Raw genomic sequence first — 17,504 nt, 5'->3', positions numbered from 1 at the left:
TGTGCCTCAACTTTTGTGCAAACAAAATTGTTTACAGTGGATATCTGTCTTCCCTCTGGAAGTCTGGAATTTGGGGAGATGTTAGGAAGTATAGTCTACATGACTAGTCCCAGTTAAAACTGTGGGCACTAATAAGTATCTAGGGAGCCTCCCTGGTGGAGGGCACTTTACATGTGTTCTCACAACTTGTTGCTGAAGGAGTGTGACTTCATTCACAGCGGAAGACTCCTGGAAGCCTGTGCCTAATTTCCTCCAGATTTCATCCCAAGCCCCTCTTTTCTTGCTGATTTTGTCCTGTATCCATTTGTTGTATGAAATCGTACCTATGAGCACAAAGCTATGCGGACTCCTGTGATTCCTCCTAAACAATCATCAAACCTGGTCATTGTCAGGACCCCTGACACAAAAATCTAGACCAAAAAAATCTGAAATAAGATTAAAGATACGTACATGCATGTTAAGAGGGTCTACTAGATGAGCAGCAATACTCATTTCATATTCTGAAAGCTTCACATTTTTCACACCAATCTGTTTCATTAATTTTTCTGCCTAAAACGAAAAAAAACAAGCAACTTCCTTTAGTTTGATATTTAGGTACTGGAACTCCAAAGGAGATGATTTGTGAAGTCTAAAGAGCGATGAACAGACATACAAGAATTTTCCAGGGAAATTCTAAGCCCCTTGATCTCATCTTTCCCCAGTGTAAATCCTCAGGTAGATTTGAGTATCCAACTCCATAGAAATCAGAGGAATTTAAACCAGCTCCTAGGAAGTGGAAAATACAGGGCACATGACTGAAGAGATACATGGAGGGCCTTCCATTGCTCCAATGAGACTCCATGGTCCAATATGATGTCTTTCCTAGTAGGGTTATCATGACAGGTGGAGATGAAACCTCAAAATGAAAGACAGGGGAGTTAAATGTATCAAAAAACTGACAAATGAAGTTTCTTTCCTTGAAACAGGTTTCTGGAAACAGGTGCCTAACTTCAAATTACCCATATATCGACACCAGATGCCCCTATCTATCAAATCTCAAATTGTTCTGAGAAGCTGTCCTTTTTAGTTAAAGCCAATTCCTGGGACTAGGCAACCAAAGATAGTAAAAATACTACTAAATTAGAAATATACTTACATTTATTTTTAGAGCTGGGCAAAACTAGCTTTAAACCTTTGAGCTTTACCAACACATTAAAGCTTTTGATTAAATTTTTAAATAAATGGTTATAAACATTTACTGAGCATGCTGAGTATTATGCCAAAATACTGAAAACAGATTAACTCACTGAATCCCCCGAGCAAGCTTATGAGGTAGGTACAATACACATGCAGGTGACCCAACTCCAGGGACCATCCTCTAACCCACATGACCTTACTGTCCCCAATTATAAGATAGGAGTCTGTGACCACTAAGGAGTCTTCAAAAATCTCTAGAAAACACACTCAAATTTCAATTAAGTGAGCATATTTAGAAATAAAGACTGAATTTTTTTGTTGTTCCATTTTCCTAAAATACTTTAAAAAAAATCATATCGTATTCTTTATTTATTTTATGTATTTTTAAGTAGGCCCCATGCCTAACGTGGGGCTTGAACTCATGACCCTGAGTTCAAGAGGTGCATACTCCACCAACTGAGCCAACCAGGCACCCCCTAAAATACTTTGATTCTATAAGATCTTGCTCTTGTCAGGGAGTATTCCTGCGTCAGATGAAATTCATATCACACAGCAGTATAGTCAGAGATTCGTTGGAGGATTAGGATAAGTGTGAGTAAATTAGGATAAATCATATGATTGTAACGTAGCATTTTTTCAAAAGTGCTATGAACCACACTGTTTTTCCTCTTTAGCTCTCCCCTGTAAAATTACTAAAGAAATGGATAAAGTAACCCTTCCAAGGTTTTTGAATCTCTTCCTTATTAATATATATCTTCTCTTTCGCTGACTTAAAATCTTTCATGCGTCAGCTATGAGAGGTATCCTATTTTAGAATCTGTAATAACATCAATTTACACTTCTTTTTCATTCTGCTTTTATAAATGTGAAGCCATCCCACATGTGTTCTTTCTAGGCAATGCAGTAAACACTGATTTTTCAGCCAGGGGTGATTTTGCCCCTCAGGGGACATACTTTTGGCCATCACAACCTGGGGGGACAGGGTGCGACTGGTATCTAGTCAGAAGAGACAAGGATGCTGCTGAGCGTTCTTAAAGGCAAAGAACAGCCTGCCCCTCCCCAATTATCTGGCCCCAAATGTCAGCATTGCTGAGTTAAGAAACCCTGCTTTTTTTTCCCCATTAGCTATTTGCTCTTAAAATTTTACTCTAGGCCACAACTGCCCCTTGCTTTAAATACTAACAACCTTTATTTATATCTGGGATTTCCTAAACAAGTATAGAGCTAGAAAATGCTTCGGTAAAATTTACCTAAAATCTTTTCCCCACAAAAGCAGTCCCATTTAACAATACCTTCAAGTTGCATTAACAACACTGACAGCAAAAAGAAATTAATGCTTACTGGGCAAAATTCATTTTCTTTTTCTTCATTTTTCCTTTTCTTTTCTTTTTTTTTTTTTTTTTTTTTTTTAACAATCAGCCCTTAAAATCATCCTGAGAAGTAGCTATTACTATGCTTATTTCTAGGTGAGAAACCTAAGGGTCAAAGAAATTAGGAGAGCTGCCAAGATTATGAGCTAGAAATTGGCATTTCCAGAGTTCAAACCCTGATCTAATTCCAGAGCTCATGTTCTGCTGAAACACCAATCCTCATTTGGGAAAGAACATGGTTAACAAATAAAAAGAAAGGACCCCAAAACACATCATAACAATTCCAAACTGTTCCAGAAGTTATCCAACTGTTTCTAGCTTTGACAGCTTTAACTGAGTGAGCCTCTATTTAAAAAATGTTTTACCAAGAATAAAATTATGATTATACACTCTAAAAATAGCTTACATTCATGCACTGCTTTATCATTTACAACTCAATGACAATTATATTTTCCAGTTAGCCAACTTTTGTTTGGTTTTTAAAGTGAGTCTCTCCAAGTAGTTGTTACTCTGTGGAGGAAAAATGGTGGGCTGGGCAGGGGGCAGGGGGTCAGAGGTAGGAGGGAAACTTAGTTTTTACTGTACACTCATTTTTTTAACTGTTTCATTGTATTTTTTTATCCTTCCACTCTATTTTGTTTTTTTCCCAAGTAAAGTATTTGTAACAAGATTAAGAAGTAGGGTAGGAAAGAGTGAACTAGTATTTTTGTCTAAAATGGGAAAAGAGGAGATGCGAGAAAAGGAGTAACAAAAAAGAAACATTTTGTTCAATTTTTGAAAGATTCATAACATTTGTTGTTATTTTGGAAGAAGAATTTTAGAAAGTTAGAGATAGCATTAAGAAGTTAAGGGTGGGGACGCCTGGGTGGCTCAGTTGGTTGGACGACTGCCTTCGGCTCAGGTCATGATCCCGGAGTCCCGGGATCGAGTCCCGCATCGGGCTCCCAGCTCCATGGGGAGTCTGCTTCTCCCTCTGACCTTCTCCTCGCTCATGCTCTCTCTCACTGTCTCTCTCTCAAATAAATAAATAAAATCTTTAAAAAAAAAAAAAAAAAAAAAAAAAAAAAAAAAAAAAAAAAAAGAAGTTAAGGGTGAAAAACCAGAGGTGAACTATAATTAAACTTAAGGCTTTTTTTTTTTTTTTAACAGACGTCATAGCTAACAGACTCTTAAGTGTGGACAGAGGAAATCATGGCTACAAAGCTCAAAAATACACTGAAATAGGAAACACCAAAGAATTTGAGTAATTAGCTCTATATATTTGATATAATCTCTTATAAACTCATATTAAAATTCTTGAAAACACCCTTTACAAGAGGACCCAAGTCATCTTCCCTTTCAGTGCACATGTATCTCTTCTGGTTTTACTGGGTGTATTTTGGAAGCTACAGGATCCCATGGCTTTCTACTATCGTGCCCTTCCACTGTCCAGGGCATACAGCACAATGCTGCACACAGTTTTCTCTCCTCCAGGTTCCCTCTCTGCGGGCTCCTCTTTCCCCATCACTTCTACCCATTCCGTGGCCAATCAGGCAACACTAACCGTGTATTCCTTACTGACTTCCTGTCTCAAGTGACTTCAGATTTTCAGGCCTCAGATTCAGTGCCAGTAAACCATAGTTGCAAAAGCTACCTGATCCATAATGTAGGTCACAATGGCTTCCTGGGGTCAGCAAACGTCAGCTCGTTCCAGCGTTAACTGGCATTCAGTGCCGGCCACTCTCAAAAATACTTGGCAGCTGACAGTTCGTGATTTTTTTTGAAAGGTCTCAGTGTGTATCTCTTCATAAAATACTTTGGCTAATTTACTTCTCTCAAAATAACTAAAAGATTTGAAGACTAAAGTGTCATGACAGGACTAAAAATATGACATTAACTTCACTAAGGTCAGAGTATATGACCTTCATAAGTAGGAAGAATTCTCAGTAGTCATCTTTGCTGGCCTTTGACAATTAATCTAAAATCTCAGAAATACTCTAGGTCTAATTAGTATGCTAACCCAAATACTGTATTTATTAATACTCAGAACAGGTCAAGCATTAACTTATTCATCCTGTGCTTGAAAGCTCTTCAGAGAGCTTACCTAAACACTCCATTTTTCTCTAGCCCAATGAACCCAACCCACCCTTTCATTAGACATACCCAGCAGAACTCTTCTACTACATCTAAATACAGCCCAGAAAATCCCCAACCCTGTGTCACACCCTGCAGAAACCATCTCCTCTCTCCTGACTGACAGCCTACATTTCATCAAGCTGGCAAGTTTTCCGGGCTTCAGGCTAGAAACTGTTTACAAATATTCTAATTCAAACATTAAGACTACTTCTAGGTTACTGTTCCTGATTTGAATACATGGACATCATTGTTTACCTTTCTTTCATCTGACCACTGCACTGCCTTTAAATTCACATGAGGTCCGCTGATTATTGGTAGTCTCAAAACGTTATCTCAGCTTCTATATTCAGTGTTCTGCCTTTATGACCATGGAAGTCATAGTTTCCTCCTCACCCATAGTCACACATGATCTTTACCTTCAATGTATACCCTTAATTCTTTAATTCCCTTCTATACTCCCAGTTAATTATCCCCCATCTGGCAATATCTGACTTCCTAAATGGCCTGGACCACAGCTCATCATTTCAACAATGTGTTCTGCTAAATCTTAGAACCCTAAGGTTCTAAGGGACTTGTACCAGTCAGCCTTATCCTCAATGCTGACTCCGTACCACCATTCAGTTTATCTGCTACCAAGATACTGAGAAATGCTTGGAGAAGTTAATAAAAACAACTAAATTCCCAATACCATCACGCTTCCTTCAACTATGCCCTAATGTTCATAATCCACAATGATTTATCTCATTAAACCCTGATCACATACTTACCTCAGCAGGACCTAACCCTCCAATTCTCCTTCCCATTCAGTTATAACATCTTCCCACTTCACTGAGAGTAAATTAATTATTAACCTTAAAATGTTCCTTTTTTTTTTTTAAAGATTATTTATTTATTTATTTATTTATTTGAGAGATAATGAGAGTAGAGAGGTCAGCAGGAGAAGCAGACTCCCCGCCGAGCAAGGAGCCTGATGCGGGACTCGATCCCAGGACTCTAGGATCATGACCTGAGCCGAAGGCGGTTGCTTAACCAACTGAGCCACCCAGGCGCCCTAACCTTAGAATGTTCTTAAACTACTAATCCCAACCCCTCTGGGACCTACACCTCCATCCTCTTTGGCAGTAGCTCTCTACTTCCTCCTCTTCCACTAGTCTTTTCCCTCTTCATCTTCAACTTTCTGCTAGCAAACTCTGGAATAACCACCTTTTTAAATTCACATTGTACTTGCTGTCCCCAGTGAATGGAAATGCTCTGATTTTGCTAAATTTATGGATCACTTTCTTTGATTGAATTCTTTATGTCCTCCTTTTCTCCTGGATCGTTCTATAACACAGCATTTACAACTAATTCTCTTGGGGCCCCTGGCTGGCTCAGTTGGTAGAGCATACAACTCTTGATCTCGGGGTTGTGAGTTTAAGCCCCATGTTGGGTGCAGAAATTACTTAAAAAAAAAAAAAAATCTTAAAAAAAAAAATCTCTACAACTAATTCTCTTTTGCAACCTTCTCTTCCTTTGGTTTTGACGACTTGACACAAATGATTTTCCAGATAGTGGGAGAGAAAAAGTGAAGAGGGGCTTTTTATTTTATTTTTATTTTTTTATAAACATATAATGTATTTTTAGCCCCAAGGGTACAGGTCTGTGAATTGCCAGGTTTAAACACTTCACAGCACTCACCACAGCACATACCCTCCCCAATGTCAATAACCCCACCACCCTCTCCCTACTCCCTCCCCCTGGCCATGCTCAGTTTGTTTTGTGACTTTAAGAGTCGAAGAGGGGCTTTTAAAAATTATATTCAACACCCACCAATTTCCCCTAATTCTTATTTCAGAATGTAGGCCTTCCAGTTGAAATTTACTGCCATAATGAATGACTACTACAGCCTGCAGTGTTTTGTACACTTCACGCGTGTTCAGGTGGGAAAGACTAGTACCAATACCTTATTATTTTTTTTCCCTATTCTTCTGGCCTTTTTTGGGGTGCTTTTATTAATAATTGGGTAGATTTTTTAAAAAGGTTATCTTTAAAATATACAGATGAGGTAAAAAGAACCACAAAACACGTTCTCAGTAAATAGTTATATGAATAAATTCAAGTTGTTAATCCAAGAAAGAGATTACTGTAAATGGTATCAAGTAAAAATCAAAATTTATTCCCTCTCACATAGAACCAATTGTCCAATTACCATTTATTGAAAAGTCTATCCTTTCTCCAATAATTAAAAAAAGCAGAGCCAATTCTATAATACATCAGGTTTCCAAAGTATGCCTAAGTCTATTTCTGCAGTCTATCCTGCTAAATTTGCCAATCCATCCCTGTGCCAATAGCATACTGTTTCAGTAACTATAGCTTTATGATACATTTTGATATAAATTAAGGCAAATACTCCCTCCCCAATATACATCTTTTTTTTTTTTTAAATGTCTTGTTTTTCAAGAGTATCTTGCCTACACATAAATTTAAATTCTTCCATAAAAATTTTAGGGAAAAAATTTAAAAAGCCTGTCAATATTTTTTATTGGCATTGAATTAAGCACAGCGTCAATAGTTTCATAATTTTCATTAAAAATTTGTTGCACAACTTGTTTGTCAGTGACTGTAAATGTTTGATACTACTATAAACAGTACCTTTATTTAAAGTTGCCTTTTCAAAGTGTGACGGGTATGCAGAAACAGCTGATTTCTGTACACTGATTTTATATCCAGCAGCCCTTAAACTTAACCTTATTAACCCCAACATATCAGCTACAGACTTTGCTTCCTATGTAGATTATCATATTATCTGTGTATAATGACTGTTTAATTTCTTTTCCAATCCTTCTACCTCTTATCTTTCTTGATTTATGCAACATTAACAGTAAAATGCTGAACAGAAGCGATGACAAGAGACTCCCGTGACTTGCTCCTAATCATAAAGGAAATGCTTTAAATTTTTTACCATGAAGTATGTTTCCTACAGTAAATTCATTTTATCAGGCTAAAGACATTATCTTCTTTTTAAAAAAAATTTTTTTAAATTAACATATAATGTATTATTTGCCCCAGGGGTACAGTCTGTGAATCATTAGGGTTACATACTTCACAGCTCTCACCATAGCACATACCCTCCCCATGTCCATAACCCAACCACCCTCTCCCTACCCCCTTCCCCCAGCAACCTGCAGTTTGTTTTGTGAGATTAAGAGTCTCATGGTTTGTCTCCCTCCAGATCCCATCTTGTTTCATTTTTTCCTTCCCTACGCCCCAAACCCACCACGTTGCCTCTCAAATTCCTCATATTAGGGAGATCATATGATAATTGTCTTTTTTTTTTTTAAGATTTTATTTATTTATTTGACAGACAGAGATCACAAGTAGGCAGAGAGACAGGCAGAAAGAGAGGAAGGGAAGCAGGCTCCCAGCCAAGCAGAGAGCCTGATGAGGGGCTCGATCCCAGGATCCTGGGTTCATGACCTGAGCTGAAGGCAGAGGTTTTAACCCACTGAGCCACCTGGACACCCCGGTAATTTTAGCCATTGTTAAATTTAGCCATTGTTAATTTTAGCCATTCTGACTGGTGTGAGGTGGTATCTCATTGTGGTTTTGATTTGTATTTCCCTGATGCCAAGTTATGTGGAGCACTTTTTCATGTGTCTATTGGCCATCTGGATGCAAAGACATTATTTTCTATTCCTACTTCACTAAGTAAGAGCTTTTCTAAAAAGAATGAATATTTTAATTTTAACAAAGGCTTTTTCTGCATTTATTGAGATAATCACAATTTTATCCTTTAATCCGTTATTATAGAACATTATAAATATATTTTTTCCTCAATTGAAGCCAGCCTTAAGCTCCTGGAATAAATCCCACTGGTAATATGTTAACCTTTTTTATGAACTGCTGAATTCAAAACTTGCTAGTATTTTAGGATTTTTCTATTCATTTAATTGAGATAACTTATAGCCCACTGCAAGTTTTAGGAATATTAAGCTACCCTCATAAAAAGATTTGGTGGCTCTTTCCTTTTTTAGAGTTTGTATAAAATTGTTATTATTAATTTGTTCCTTATATGTTGCTAGAATTTGCCAGTAAAATTCTATGGGCCTGGGGTATTCTTTTTCAAAATATATATCCAATATTAATTTATTTCATAGGTATGGGACTAAATATTCGTGTCTACTTCTTAAGTCAGTTATAGCAATTTATATTTTTCTAAGAGTCTATCTGTATCATCTAAGGTTTTTAAATTTATTGGCAGTTATTAATTTTCCTTATTTTAATGTCTATAGCATCATCATTATGCCTCCTCTATCATTCCCTAGTAATATTAATTGGTGGCTTTATTTTCTTCTTTACTGGTTATACAGAACTGTCAAATATTTCCAGATATTCAAATAACCAACTTTTTGGTTTCACTGGCTTTCTCTGCTGTCTATTCATTTTCTATATTTTTATTCACTCTTTACTGTATAGTCTATTTTCTATTAATTTGCCTTCCTATTATTTCCATTCTTTTATTATCCATGGGTTTCTGTTAAAAATCTTGTCTTGAGCTTAAGTTTGATATTTACTTTATTAATTTTCTACCTTTTCTAACAAGCAAGACCATAAATTTCTCTCTAAACACTAATATATTGTTTAATTGACATTTCTTTTTTTTAGGATTTTATTGTTTTATTTGAAAGTGAGAGAGAACATGCACACGCATGCATGAGCAGGAGGAGTGGCAGGCAGAGGGAGAAGCAGACCCACTGTGCAGGGAGCCTTGTGGGACTTGATCCCAGGACCCAGAGATCATGCCCTGAGCCGAAGGCAGACGCTTAACAAACTGAGCCACCCAAGCGCCCGCATCATAAATATTTTCTAATTTCTACTATTGTTTTTTTCTACCTAGAAGTTCTTTAGAGATGTTTCTTACTCTCTGAACTTACTGGATATTTAATGATCTTACTGTTCTGCACAGGAGCAGAACATAAATGGGGAATGTAATGAACTTGCTACCTGTGCTTTGAAACTTGACATCTGCTTTACAACTTAGTATCTAGTTAAATTTTGCAAATCTTATGGTGCTTTTTAGATACTTACCCTGCATTAAAAAAAAAAAATTATTTATTTGAAAGAGAGAAATACAGTGAGAGAGGGAACACAAACAGGAGGAATGGGAGAGGGAGAAGCAGGCTCCCCGTGAAGCAGGGAGCCTGATGTGGAACTCCATCCCAGAACCTGGGGATCAGTACCCAAGCCAAAGGCAGACACCCAGCAACTGAGCCACCCAGGCACCCCAAGATACATACCCAGCATTTTTTGACGCACAATATACTATATGTGGCCACTAGATAATGCTGTTACTTATGTAATCTGCTGTATCTTTACCATTAAAAAGAAAAAGTTTCATCTGGCTACATCAAAATAAGCTTCTGGACAGCAAAAAAGGAAGTAATCAACAAAACTAAAAGACAATCTACTGAATAAGAAGATATTTGCAAATTACATATCCGCTAAAAGGTTAGTATCCAAATTATATGAAGAATTTGTACAACTCAACAACCCCCCCAAAATAATCCAATTCAAAAACTAGAGAAAAAACTGGTTACCAGAGTGGATGTGGGTGGATGGGAATGGTGGGATTAAGAGCACACTTGCCAAGCCGAGCACTGAATAATGTATAGAATTGCTGAATCACTATTATTTTTACACCTGAAGCTAATATAACACTATATGTTAACTACACTGAACTCTTGTTAACTCTACCAGTTACTGAAAGCAATGTTAAAAACCTCCCACCAAGATGACAGATATGTTATTTCTCCCTATAGTTTTACCAGTTTTTTGCCTTATATATTTTGAGGCTATATTAATGATGTATACAAATATAGAAATGTTCTATCTCTTGGTGAACTGAATCTTTAATCACTCTGTAATGAACCTTATTTACTCTAACAGTGTTTTTGCCTTGAAGTTTATTTTTATTCAGCTTTCTCTCTGTATGGTATAGGCATTTTCCATCTTTTCACTTTCAACCTTCCTGTGTCTATACTTCGTATGTGTCACTTCAACTAGTAGTATACCGCTTAAAATTTCTCTTTTCAAACCATTCTTACATCTTTATCTTTAGATGAACTACCAAAGAGGGTGCAGTCTTTTGGAGTCAAAGATGTATGGGAGTATTATCTATGAGACACCCTACCCTGGAATGGTCCTGTGCTTTGTATCCTGAGCTCCTCTGAGCCATAAAAACATAAGTCCAAATTCAGTAGCTTCGGCAAATCCCCCCAGCTTTCAAATGAAAGCTGGCCATCAAGTTCATGTTATCTTTTCCAATCTTTGCCTTCAGTATTTTTTATCTGAGTTTCTTATTTTCTTGCCAGCTCATTAATACCTTTAAGAAGACTTAAAAAAATATTTTATCTAGATCATTTAGTTGTTTTTAGCAGGAAGATCAGTTATCCCAACCGACCTGTTCATTCTCCACTGGCTTCACTTCATCCTTCCATTCCCTAAATGAAGGCTTAGTCTTCAGCCTACTATTTATGGTGTTTGGCACCTCCTTTAGAGACCTCCTCACTCCCAATAAAGTTATCAGCATTTATCCTCTTCACAATTACACTCAATATTTGAATGTATAAATGCTGATGGTGGTAGGAGGAGGTGAGGAAAACCCCACAAATGATCTTGATCTACGTAAGAATAATCCCGGGGCCTACTGTATTCCAGCTGAGTTCACTTCTCTAATAAGCCCAGTAACTTCTGAGCATCTGATGAGGAACCTCTGTGGACTGACCTTTTCTCTGAGACTTAGACCTACGATTAACGGCTAGATAAACATTTACCCCTAGATGCCTATCCCCAACACAAACTCAATGTGCCCAAATCAAGTATCATCTTCCCATAAACTTGCCCATCTATCAGTTTCTAAACCTCTATGAAAGATACTATGAGTCTTCGAGGATCCAAACAAATCCTGGATTCATTTGTTAAGATGTCCTTTTTCTTTTCCCGTATCATCATGAAGTCCTGCCAGCATCCATTCTTATTGGTCTATTTCACCCGCTCCATTCCTTTCGTCACCCCCTTATTCTACGTCTTTGCTAGGCCTACTGCAGTCTGGTTAAGTCTATGCAACAGATCTTGCTTCTAGTCTCCTTAACCCCAGTTCCTGCTATATAATACTGTGACGTTAATTATCCTTAAAACATGCCTTTGCCTATCACTCACCTACTCAAAAATCTTTAATAGGTAGTTTGACAGTTTAGTAGTTTAACACTGCCTATCTAGAGGACTTCAACTGGTCAATAGGGTATTTCAGTAGCTGGCCAGGGAGGTAGGGAAGGAACAGAGGAAGGCTATCAGAGAGGCTAGAGCCCCTCACCAAGCAAACAACATGCTTCGTTCTTGGTTAATAAGGACTTACAAAATGCTGTGGAATTTTTATCAGCCTCTGTCCACCCACCAAAAAGAACAGGGTAAGGGAAAGTAGAGGTCTTTTCCCCTGACTTTACACTTTATTCCCTTACCTCTCCCTTCAAGGCCTACTAGCTAGTTGCTTAAACACTCTATTCCAATCTGACTAGTCTATTTACTGTTCTTGCAACAGGTCTTGCTATTCCTACAACCATCAAGATTCTGTTCAAGATCTCCTTTCTACTCCAAATTGTCCTTGCCTATTTAAGTGGCCACACTCAACTACCTTAATCATTAGTGACTGCTCCTTCCTCTAAATGCCATATAGTTTTTGTCTACTCATTAGGCAATCAGAATATGCTACTATAATTTATATTATCATGGGCATGTCTTTTTAATCCCACCATGGACACTTATGAGGACAGACATACAGTCTAACACTTCGTGTACTGATATTTATAATACTATGCACACGATTATTAATAAAGGCTTAAAGGTAACAATTCATGTATTATTTAATACCTTTGTCTGGCTTTCTACATCTTCCATAGGTACGTTCCAGGAGCTCTTAGAAGCCAAGAAAATAAACAAAACTCTCTGTTTTAATAGTCACATCTTTGCTTTTGAAATTTTTGAAAATGGTATGACTTACCAGTACCCTGACCTCGGACTCAACTTGCATCATGTGGGTGGCAGGGAAAGCTGCACTTCAGCTGACACATGGATATACTCAATTAAAACATACATACACTGCACTGGTCAGACTTCTCGGAGAGTTATAAATTGACAGATATTATGACATAATCTAGACCCCGAGTCACCTATTTTATAATCAAATTCAGGGAACAAACTCAAAACTGTTCAAATTGCTTTTTGGATACGAACAGTAAGCAGTATTTGCAAAACTGATTTTCACTGATTTAAGAACTATGCACAGCACCCTAAAGCAGTCACTTACTGACATCCTGGTCTGCCACACTAGCCTATAGTATTTGAAAGAACAAGATTTAGCTATCTTTTATCCTTGGCACCAAGAATTTGCTAGGAGCTCAGTAAATGTTTATTTACTGAATGCATCACAGTTACAACACACAGAACAAATCTAAAAATCAATGAATACGAACATCTTGCCCTCAAATAGCAAGAGAACTTAAAAGGCTTCTTTAAGTCTTTTATGTTTTTGAGAAAGAACAGAAACCAAAACAGATATATCGGACTAATAAGAAAATGACTACAAGAGGCAGTTACTGAAAAAAAGAAAAAACACCAAAAACAAACCTACTTATAGTAATAACATTAGTAATTTAATTTAGAAATTAGTGAGTTTGCAAGTGTAAGACAGCTGATTAGTATTACCAACACTTAAAATGTTGTGCAAAGCAAAATGCATACCATTACTAAAGGTAAACTGTTTTGATTAGTCTGTTGAAAACTTTTACCTAGATTCCTTCACTCATTAGCTGACAAAAAAATTCTAATGAAGATGTTCACAACAAAATATTGGATTATCTTTATTTTCACCCCTTTTTATTCTAATAAATTACACAGAAAGGATTTGAAAAACAAATTTTTTTTTAGGAATAATGAAATTAAACAGGACATTCAAACACATTTTCACATGGGTCTTAGAGAACTTCTCATTAATTTATAATTCTACCATATCCTTGGTTTTATGGAAAAATACCAGCTAGCTCCAAGAAAAAGTGATCCTCAAATGTTTCAGCCATACCTGTTTCTGAGCTTCTACTTTTTGCTTTCTGGTTGGGTCAATTGCATCTACCATCCATTTGATTGTAAAGTATGTTACTGCACCAAATATCGTCAAACGGAAAATTAAACCAACAACTTCATTCCGACTCAAGGGACGAGAAAAGGCTTCAGCATGTACCATCTTGATTAACCTTAAAAAACAAACAGAAATGTCACTAAATTACTAGATTCATTACAATTGGGAGACTGATAATAAGTAGCTTAAACTTAGCAAGAAAAACTAACTTCTAGTCAAATTCAACATTACCTGCCTAAGTGTTTTAAGGAAAAATGAACATACCAAAAACTGAGGTTTAATGGACTTTTTAATGAATTTTCCTTAAAGCTCATAGAAGTAAACAATAATTCTGCAACAATGCAGTCAACATCTTATGGTATTTACTCTTTTAACAGTTTTAAAATAACTATTTCAGAAAACCTAGAGATATATTGACCAGAACACTAATTCAACTGAAGAAAGGCAGCCAGACAATGAAATACTTTACTAACGTGACAGTAGGAATTTCCCCTAAGTACAATATACAACAAACAATTTTTGAGTGAAACTAAAACTGAACAGACTCGCTTTTTCCTCAGGCTTATGTTTCAGGTTTTCGAGGCCTGCTTAAATTTAAACATGCCATTTTCTCTATTAATAAGTGACATTAAATGTTTTGAGCCATCCTATTGTTTTCAACCACCCAGCTAAATGTGAAGCACTAGAATCTTCAAACATTTTTAAACCACAAGAATACAGTAGTCACCGAAGACAGAAAAAAAAAGGCAGCATGCCTACTTTTACCTATATTTCTGAGCAGATACCTCGATCACATACAGACTGGCAGAAGGCATGGACACCCCTGTCAATAAGGTAATAACTACCCCAAACAATAAGGTTGTTACGGACGACGGGACTGTCACATTTTGGAAGACAGGATTTCAAATTCAAATAATGCTATTTTTCTCTCATGGTACAAGACTAAGCTGAGTGCTATGCTATGTCAGAAAGAGAGAGAATATATTCTGCACTCATGTGAAAAGGAATAAACCAGAATTTGCACAGATGGCTCAGTCATGGGTAAAAATTAGGAACTGCATAGATTCCTATCTATGGTCCTTCCTCCACCAAAATTAGTTTCCTTTGTCAGTACTACTATTCAATTAAAAATCGTCTTCCCCTCCCACCCTCTGGAACAGTTCCAAGAATTTTTAGATTCCCTTTTAGATTCCCTCCTTCTTAGATCCCTCCCTCCTTCCATTCAAGAGTATATACTTCTCTCTGATAAAAAGACTTCAAAGCTTTCCCTTTACAAGACTGCCAAGTGTTCAAGACTACCCTAACCTAGCCTCAAAGAGTAACATTTAAGCATTTTACTTCTCACCACTTCTCAACAAGAACTTTCAATAGCTGGAGTGGCTGGTGTTGGAAAATGCCATGTGTATTTTCCCTCCACCGTATTTGCCTGGTACCCTGGATAGGACATTTCTCTCCCTTCATCTAGGATTAGTCAAATTCTATCCAAACTTCAAAAACCAACTTTACCTTCTTCATCTTTCTGTCACATACAAGAGACACATTCAGTAATTATCTGTTCAACAGATAAACTGCAACTGCAAACACTTCCCACTCAATTATTCCAACAAAAATGCTGCCAGACTTTGAACGATTTCCACCCCCCCCCAAATTTTTATGTTTCTCCCTTACTAGGGCCCATTTACTTCACAACAGTACGTTATTTAACTTAAACTTAACAACAAAATAATTGAAAGCCTTCATTTCAGATACAGAACCTTTGAGCTAGGGACATTAAGTGATTTAATCACACCATTAAGCTCCTATTGAACATGTATTTATAATGCCTACTATATACTGGGCACACAATAAGGGCTAAGATAAAATTACTGTCCTCAAGGAACACACAATTCAGTTATTATATTAATTATATCTTTAGAAATGGAGCTAGGGAGGAAAAGCCATCTAATTAAAGTCTCTCCTCATGCAACAAATCCAAGTGTGCTTACATCCATCAGCATGGATTCCTAAAGGTAAGTTAACAATAGTCCACTGCTTAAAAGTAAAAAATTGACTTCTCTACCCTTAATTCCAACAGAGTAAATTCGAAAATGCAGCTGGAAGATGTGATATCATTACGCGGGGATATTATTCACAGATGGAGACAAACCAATAGGCAAAATCAAGGTTTTATTCACTTAATCTGTGAAAACTCGTGATATTCGAGTAAAACGTTCTCGTTTATTTGAAAGTTTGAGTTAGTAGTGATAGAACCGCCACCTACTGGATGTTCACGGAACTACATGAACAACTAGGGCAAGTTTCAGTACATTCCAGTCGTCGAGGCAATGAGAGTTTTTAATCCTATAAAAAATTTCAAGACATCAAACCTGTTACCTATACATTTTCCTATATTTATATTAGTACCTGCAGGAGAGTACTCTAGACCTACGGCATCGCTTAAACCAATAGTCCGTCTTTCACAATGACTTTAAAATCCTGAAATGAAACCGAAAGTCCTCCTTGTAGGTTGTAACCGTATATACTTTATTGTCCAGTCATCTATCATTCATAGGACATGGATCTACCTGCAATGTAAGCAAGCAGCACTGCAACAGAATACACAACAAAAGCGGCGTGTGCACCCGATGGTAGGGAATGTATTTCAGTCTTGTATAAGCAAACATTAAAAATCAACAAAATACACAAATATGTACAGACATACGGACGCTGTTACGTACAACTAAGTAACAGGGCAAAACTCTGCAATGCACAGTTACATGTCAGGCAAACAAGGCACCAGACAGTTTTCATTTAAGAGAGTTCTCCGTCTCAGGGCAGAAAACTTTAGAAATCGTACCCCTCGTCCATGAGCAATCTACGGATCTCGGTTAGGGACCGAGAGTATGGTGAGAGTATGGTGTTTCTGTCCGAATTCACTGCAAGGTTGTAGGAAAGTTTTTCTCAACCCCAAAGTCCCAGGCTCGAGGGCAACAAGGCCCTAGGAACACAGCCTGTCACAATGACTGCCAACCTCTCCATAAAGGACAGGTTATTATTAACAGCACCATCCTCTGCGAATGCCCCGGCCCGAAGAACCGCCTCCGCCTCTGCACTAGGGGGTGGCAGTGCCTGTGCGACAGTCACACCCGGCTCCATCCGGCCGCCTCCGCCTCGGACCCCCGGTGCTGCTGAGGTCGTCCGGGGCGCCCCAGGCCCCCGCGGCGACCCGACTGTCTACCGAAAGTCCCTCGTAAATGGCCTACGTCGTGGGGGGTGTGGGGAGGAGACGACGCTAAGGAAGACCTAAGAGCCTAGGACGGGCCGGAAGCCAAGGCGAGGCCCGGGACGCCCTTGGAGGTTAATCTGCGGGATACCAAGGGCTGCGGGAAGCCGGGGGGGCGGCACGGACGACGGGCGTGGGAGGAAGGCGCCGTGACCTTCCTCGCGCGGCCTCCCAGATCCCAGCCGGTCCCCAAGGGAGCTCAGCGGGTTTCCGCGCCCGCCCCACAAGGCCCGGGAGAACCCCGCTACTCACCCCGGGGCGGACGCTGAAGCGGCAGGAGCCCTCAGCCAGCCTCACACGGGAAGGAAAGGTCGCCGGGGAGAGAGTGCTTCCGGCGGGAGCCCTGCCCCCGTCCCCTCGCACGGAGCATGCGCCGACCACAGCCGTCGGCGAGGAGGGGGCGCGCTTCCGG

General features: G+C 38.4%; 1 protein-coding gene across 2 annotated transcripts in view; it reads right to left on the bottom strand.

Moving 5' to 3' along the window:
• The window catches only part of ATAD1 (ATPase family AAA domain containing 1), a 45,313-nt gene extending 27,871 nt beyond the window's left edge, over nt 1-17,442 (bottom strand). Inside the window, exons 1-3 of one of the 2 annotated variants that reach the window (XM_059397405.1) lie at nt 17,345-17,442; nt 13,774-13,945; nt 451-549 (exon numbers count right to left, since the gene is read on the bottom strand). In XM_059397405.1, the coding sequence (XP_059253388.1) occupies nt 451-549; nt 13,774-13,935 (261 nt within the window). In that variant the 5' untranslated portion in view covers nt 13,936-13,945; nt 17,345-17,442. The remainder of the gene's footprint in view (nt 1-450; nt 550-13,773; nt 13,946-17,344) is intronic. The other variant, XM_059397406.1, reaches the window with a different exon arrangement.
• Between the last annotated feature and the right edge of the window lie 62 nt (nt 17,443-17,504).

The sequence above is a fragment of the Mustela nigripes genome, chromosome 4 (assembly GCF_022355385.1).
Source record: "Mustela nigripes isolate SB6536 chromosome 4, MUSNIG.SB6536, whole genome shotgun sequence".
Taxonomy (NCBI): Eukaryota; Metazoa; Chordata; class Mammalia; order Carnivora; family Mustelidae; genus Mustela; species Mustela nigripes.
This window is presented reverse-complemented; position numbering and strand designations above follow the sequence as displayed.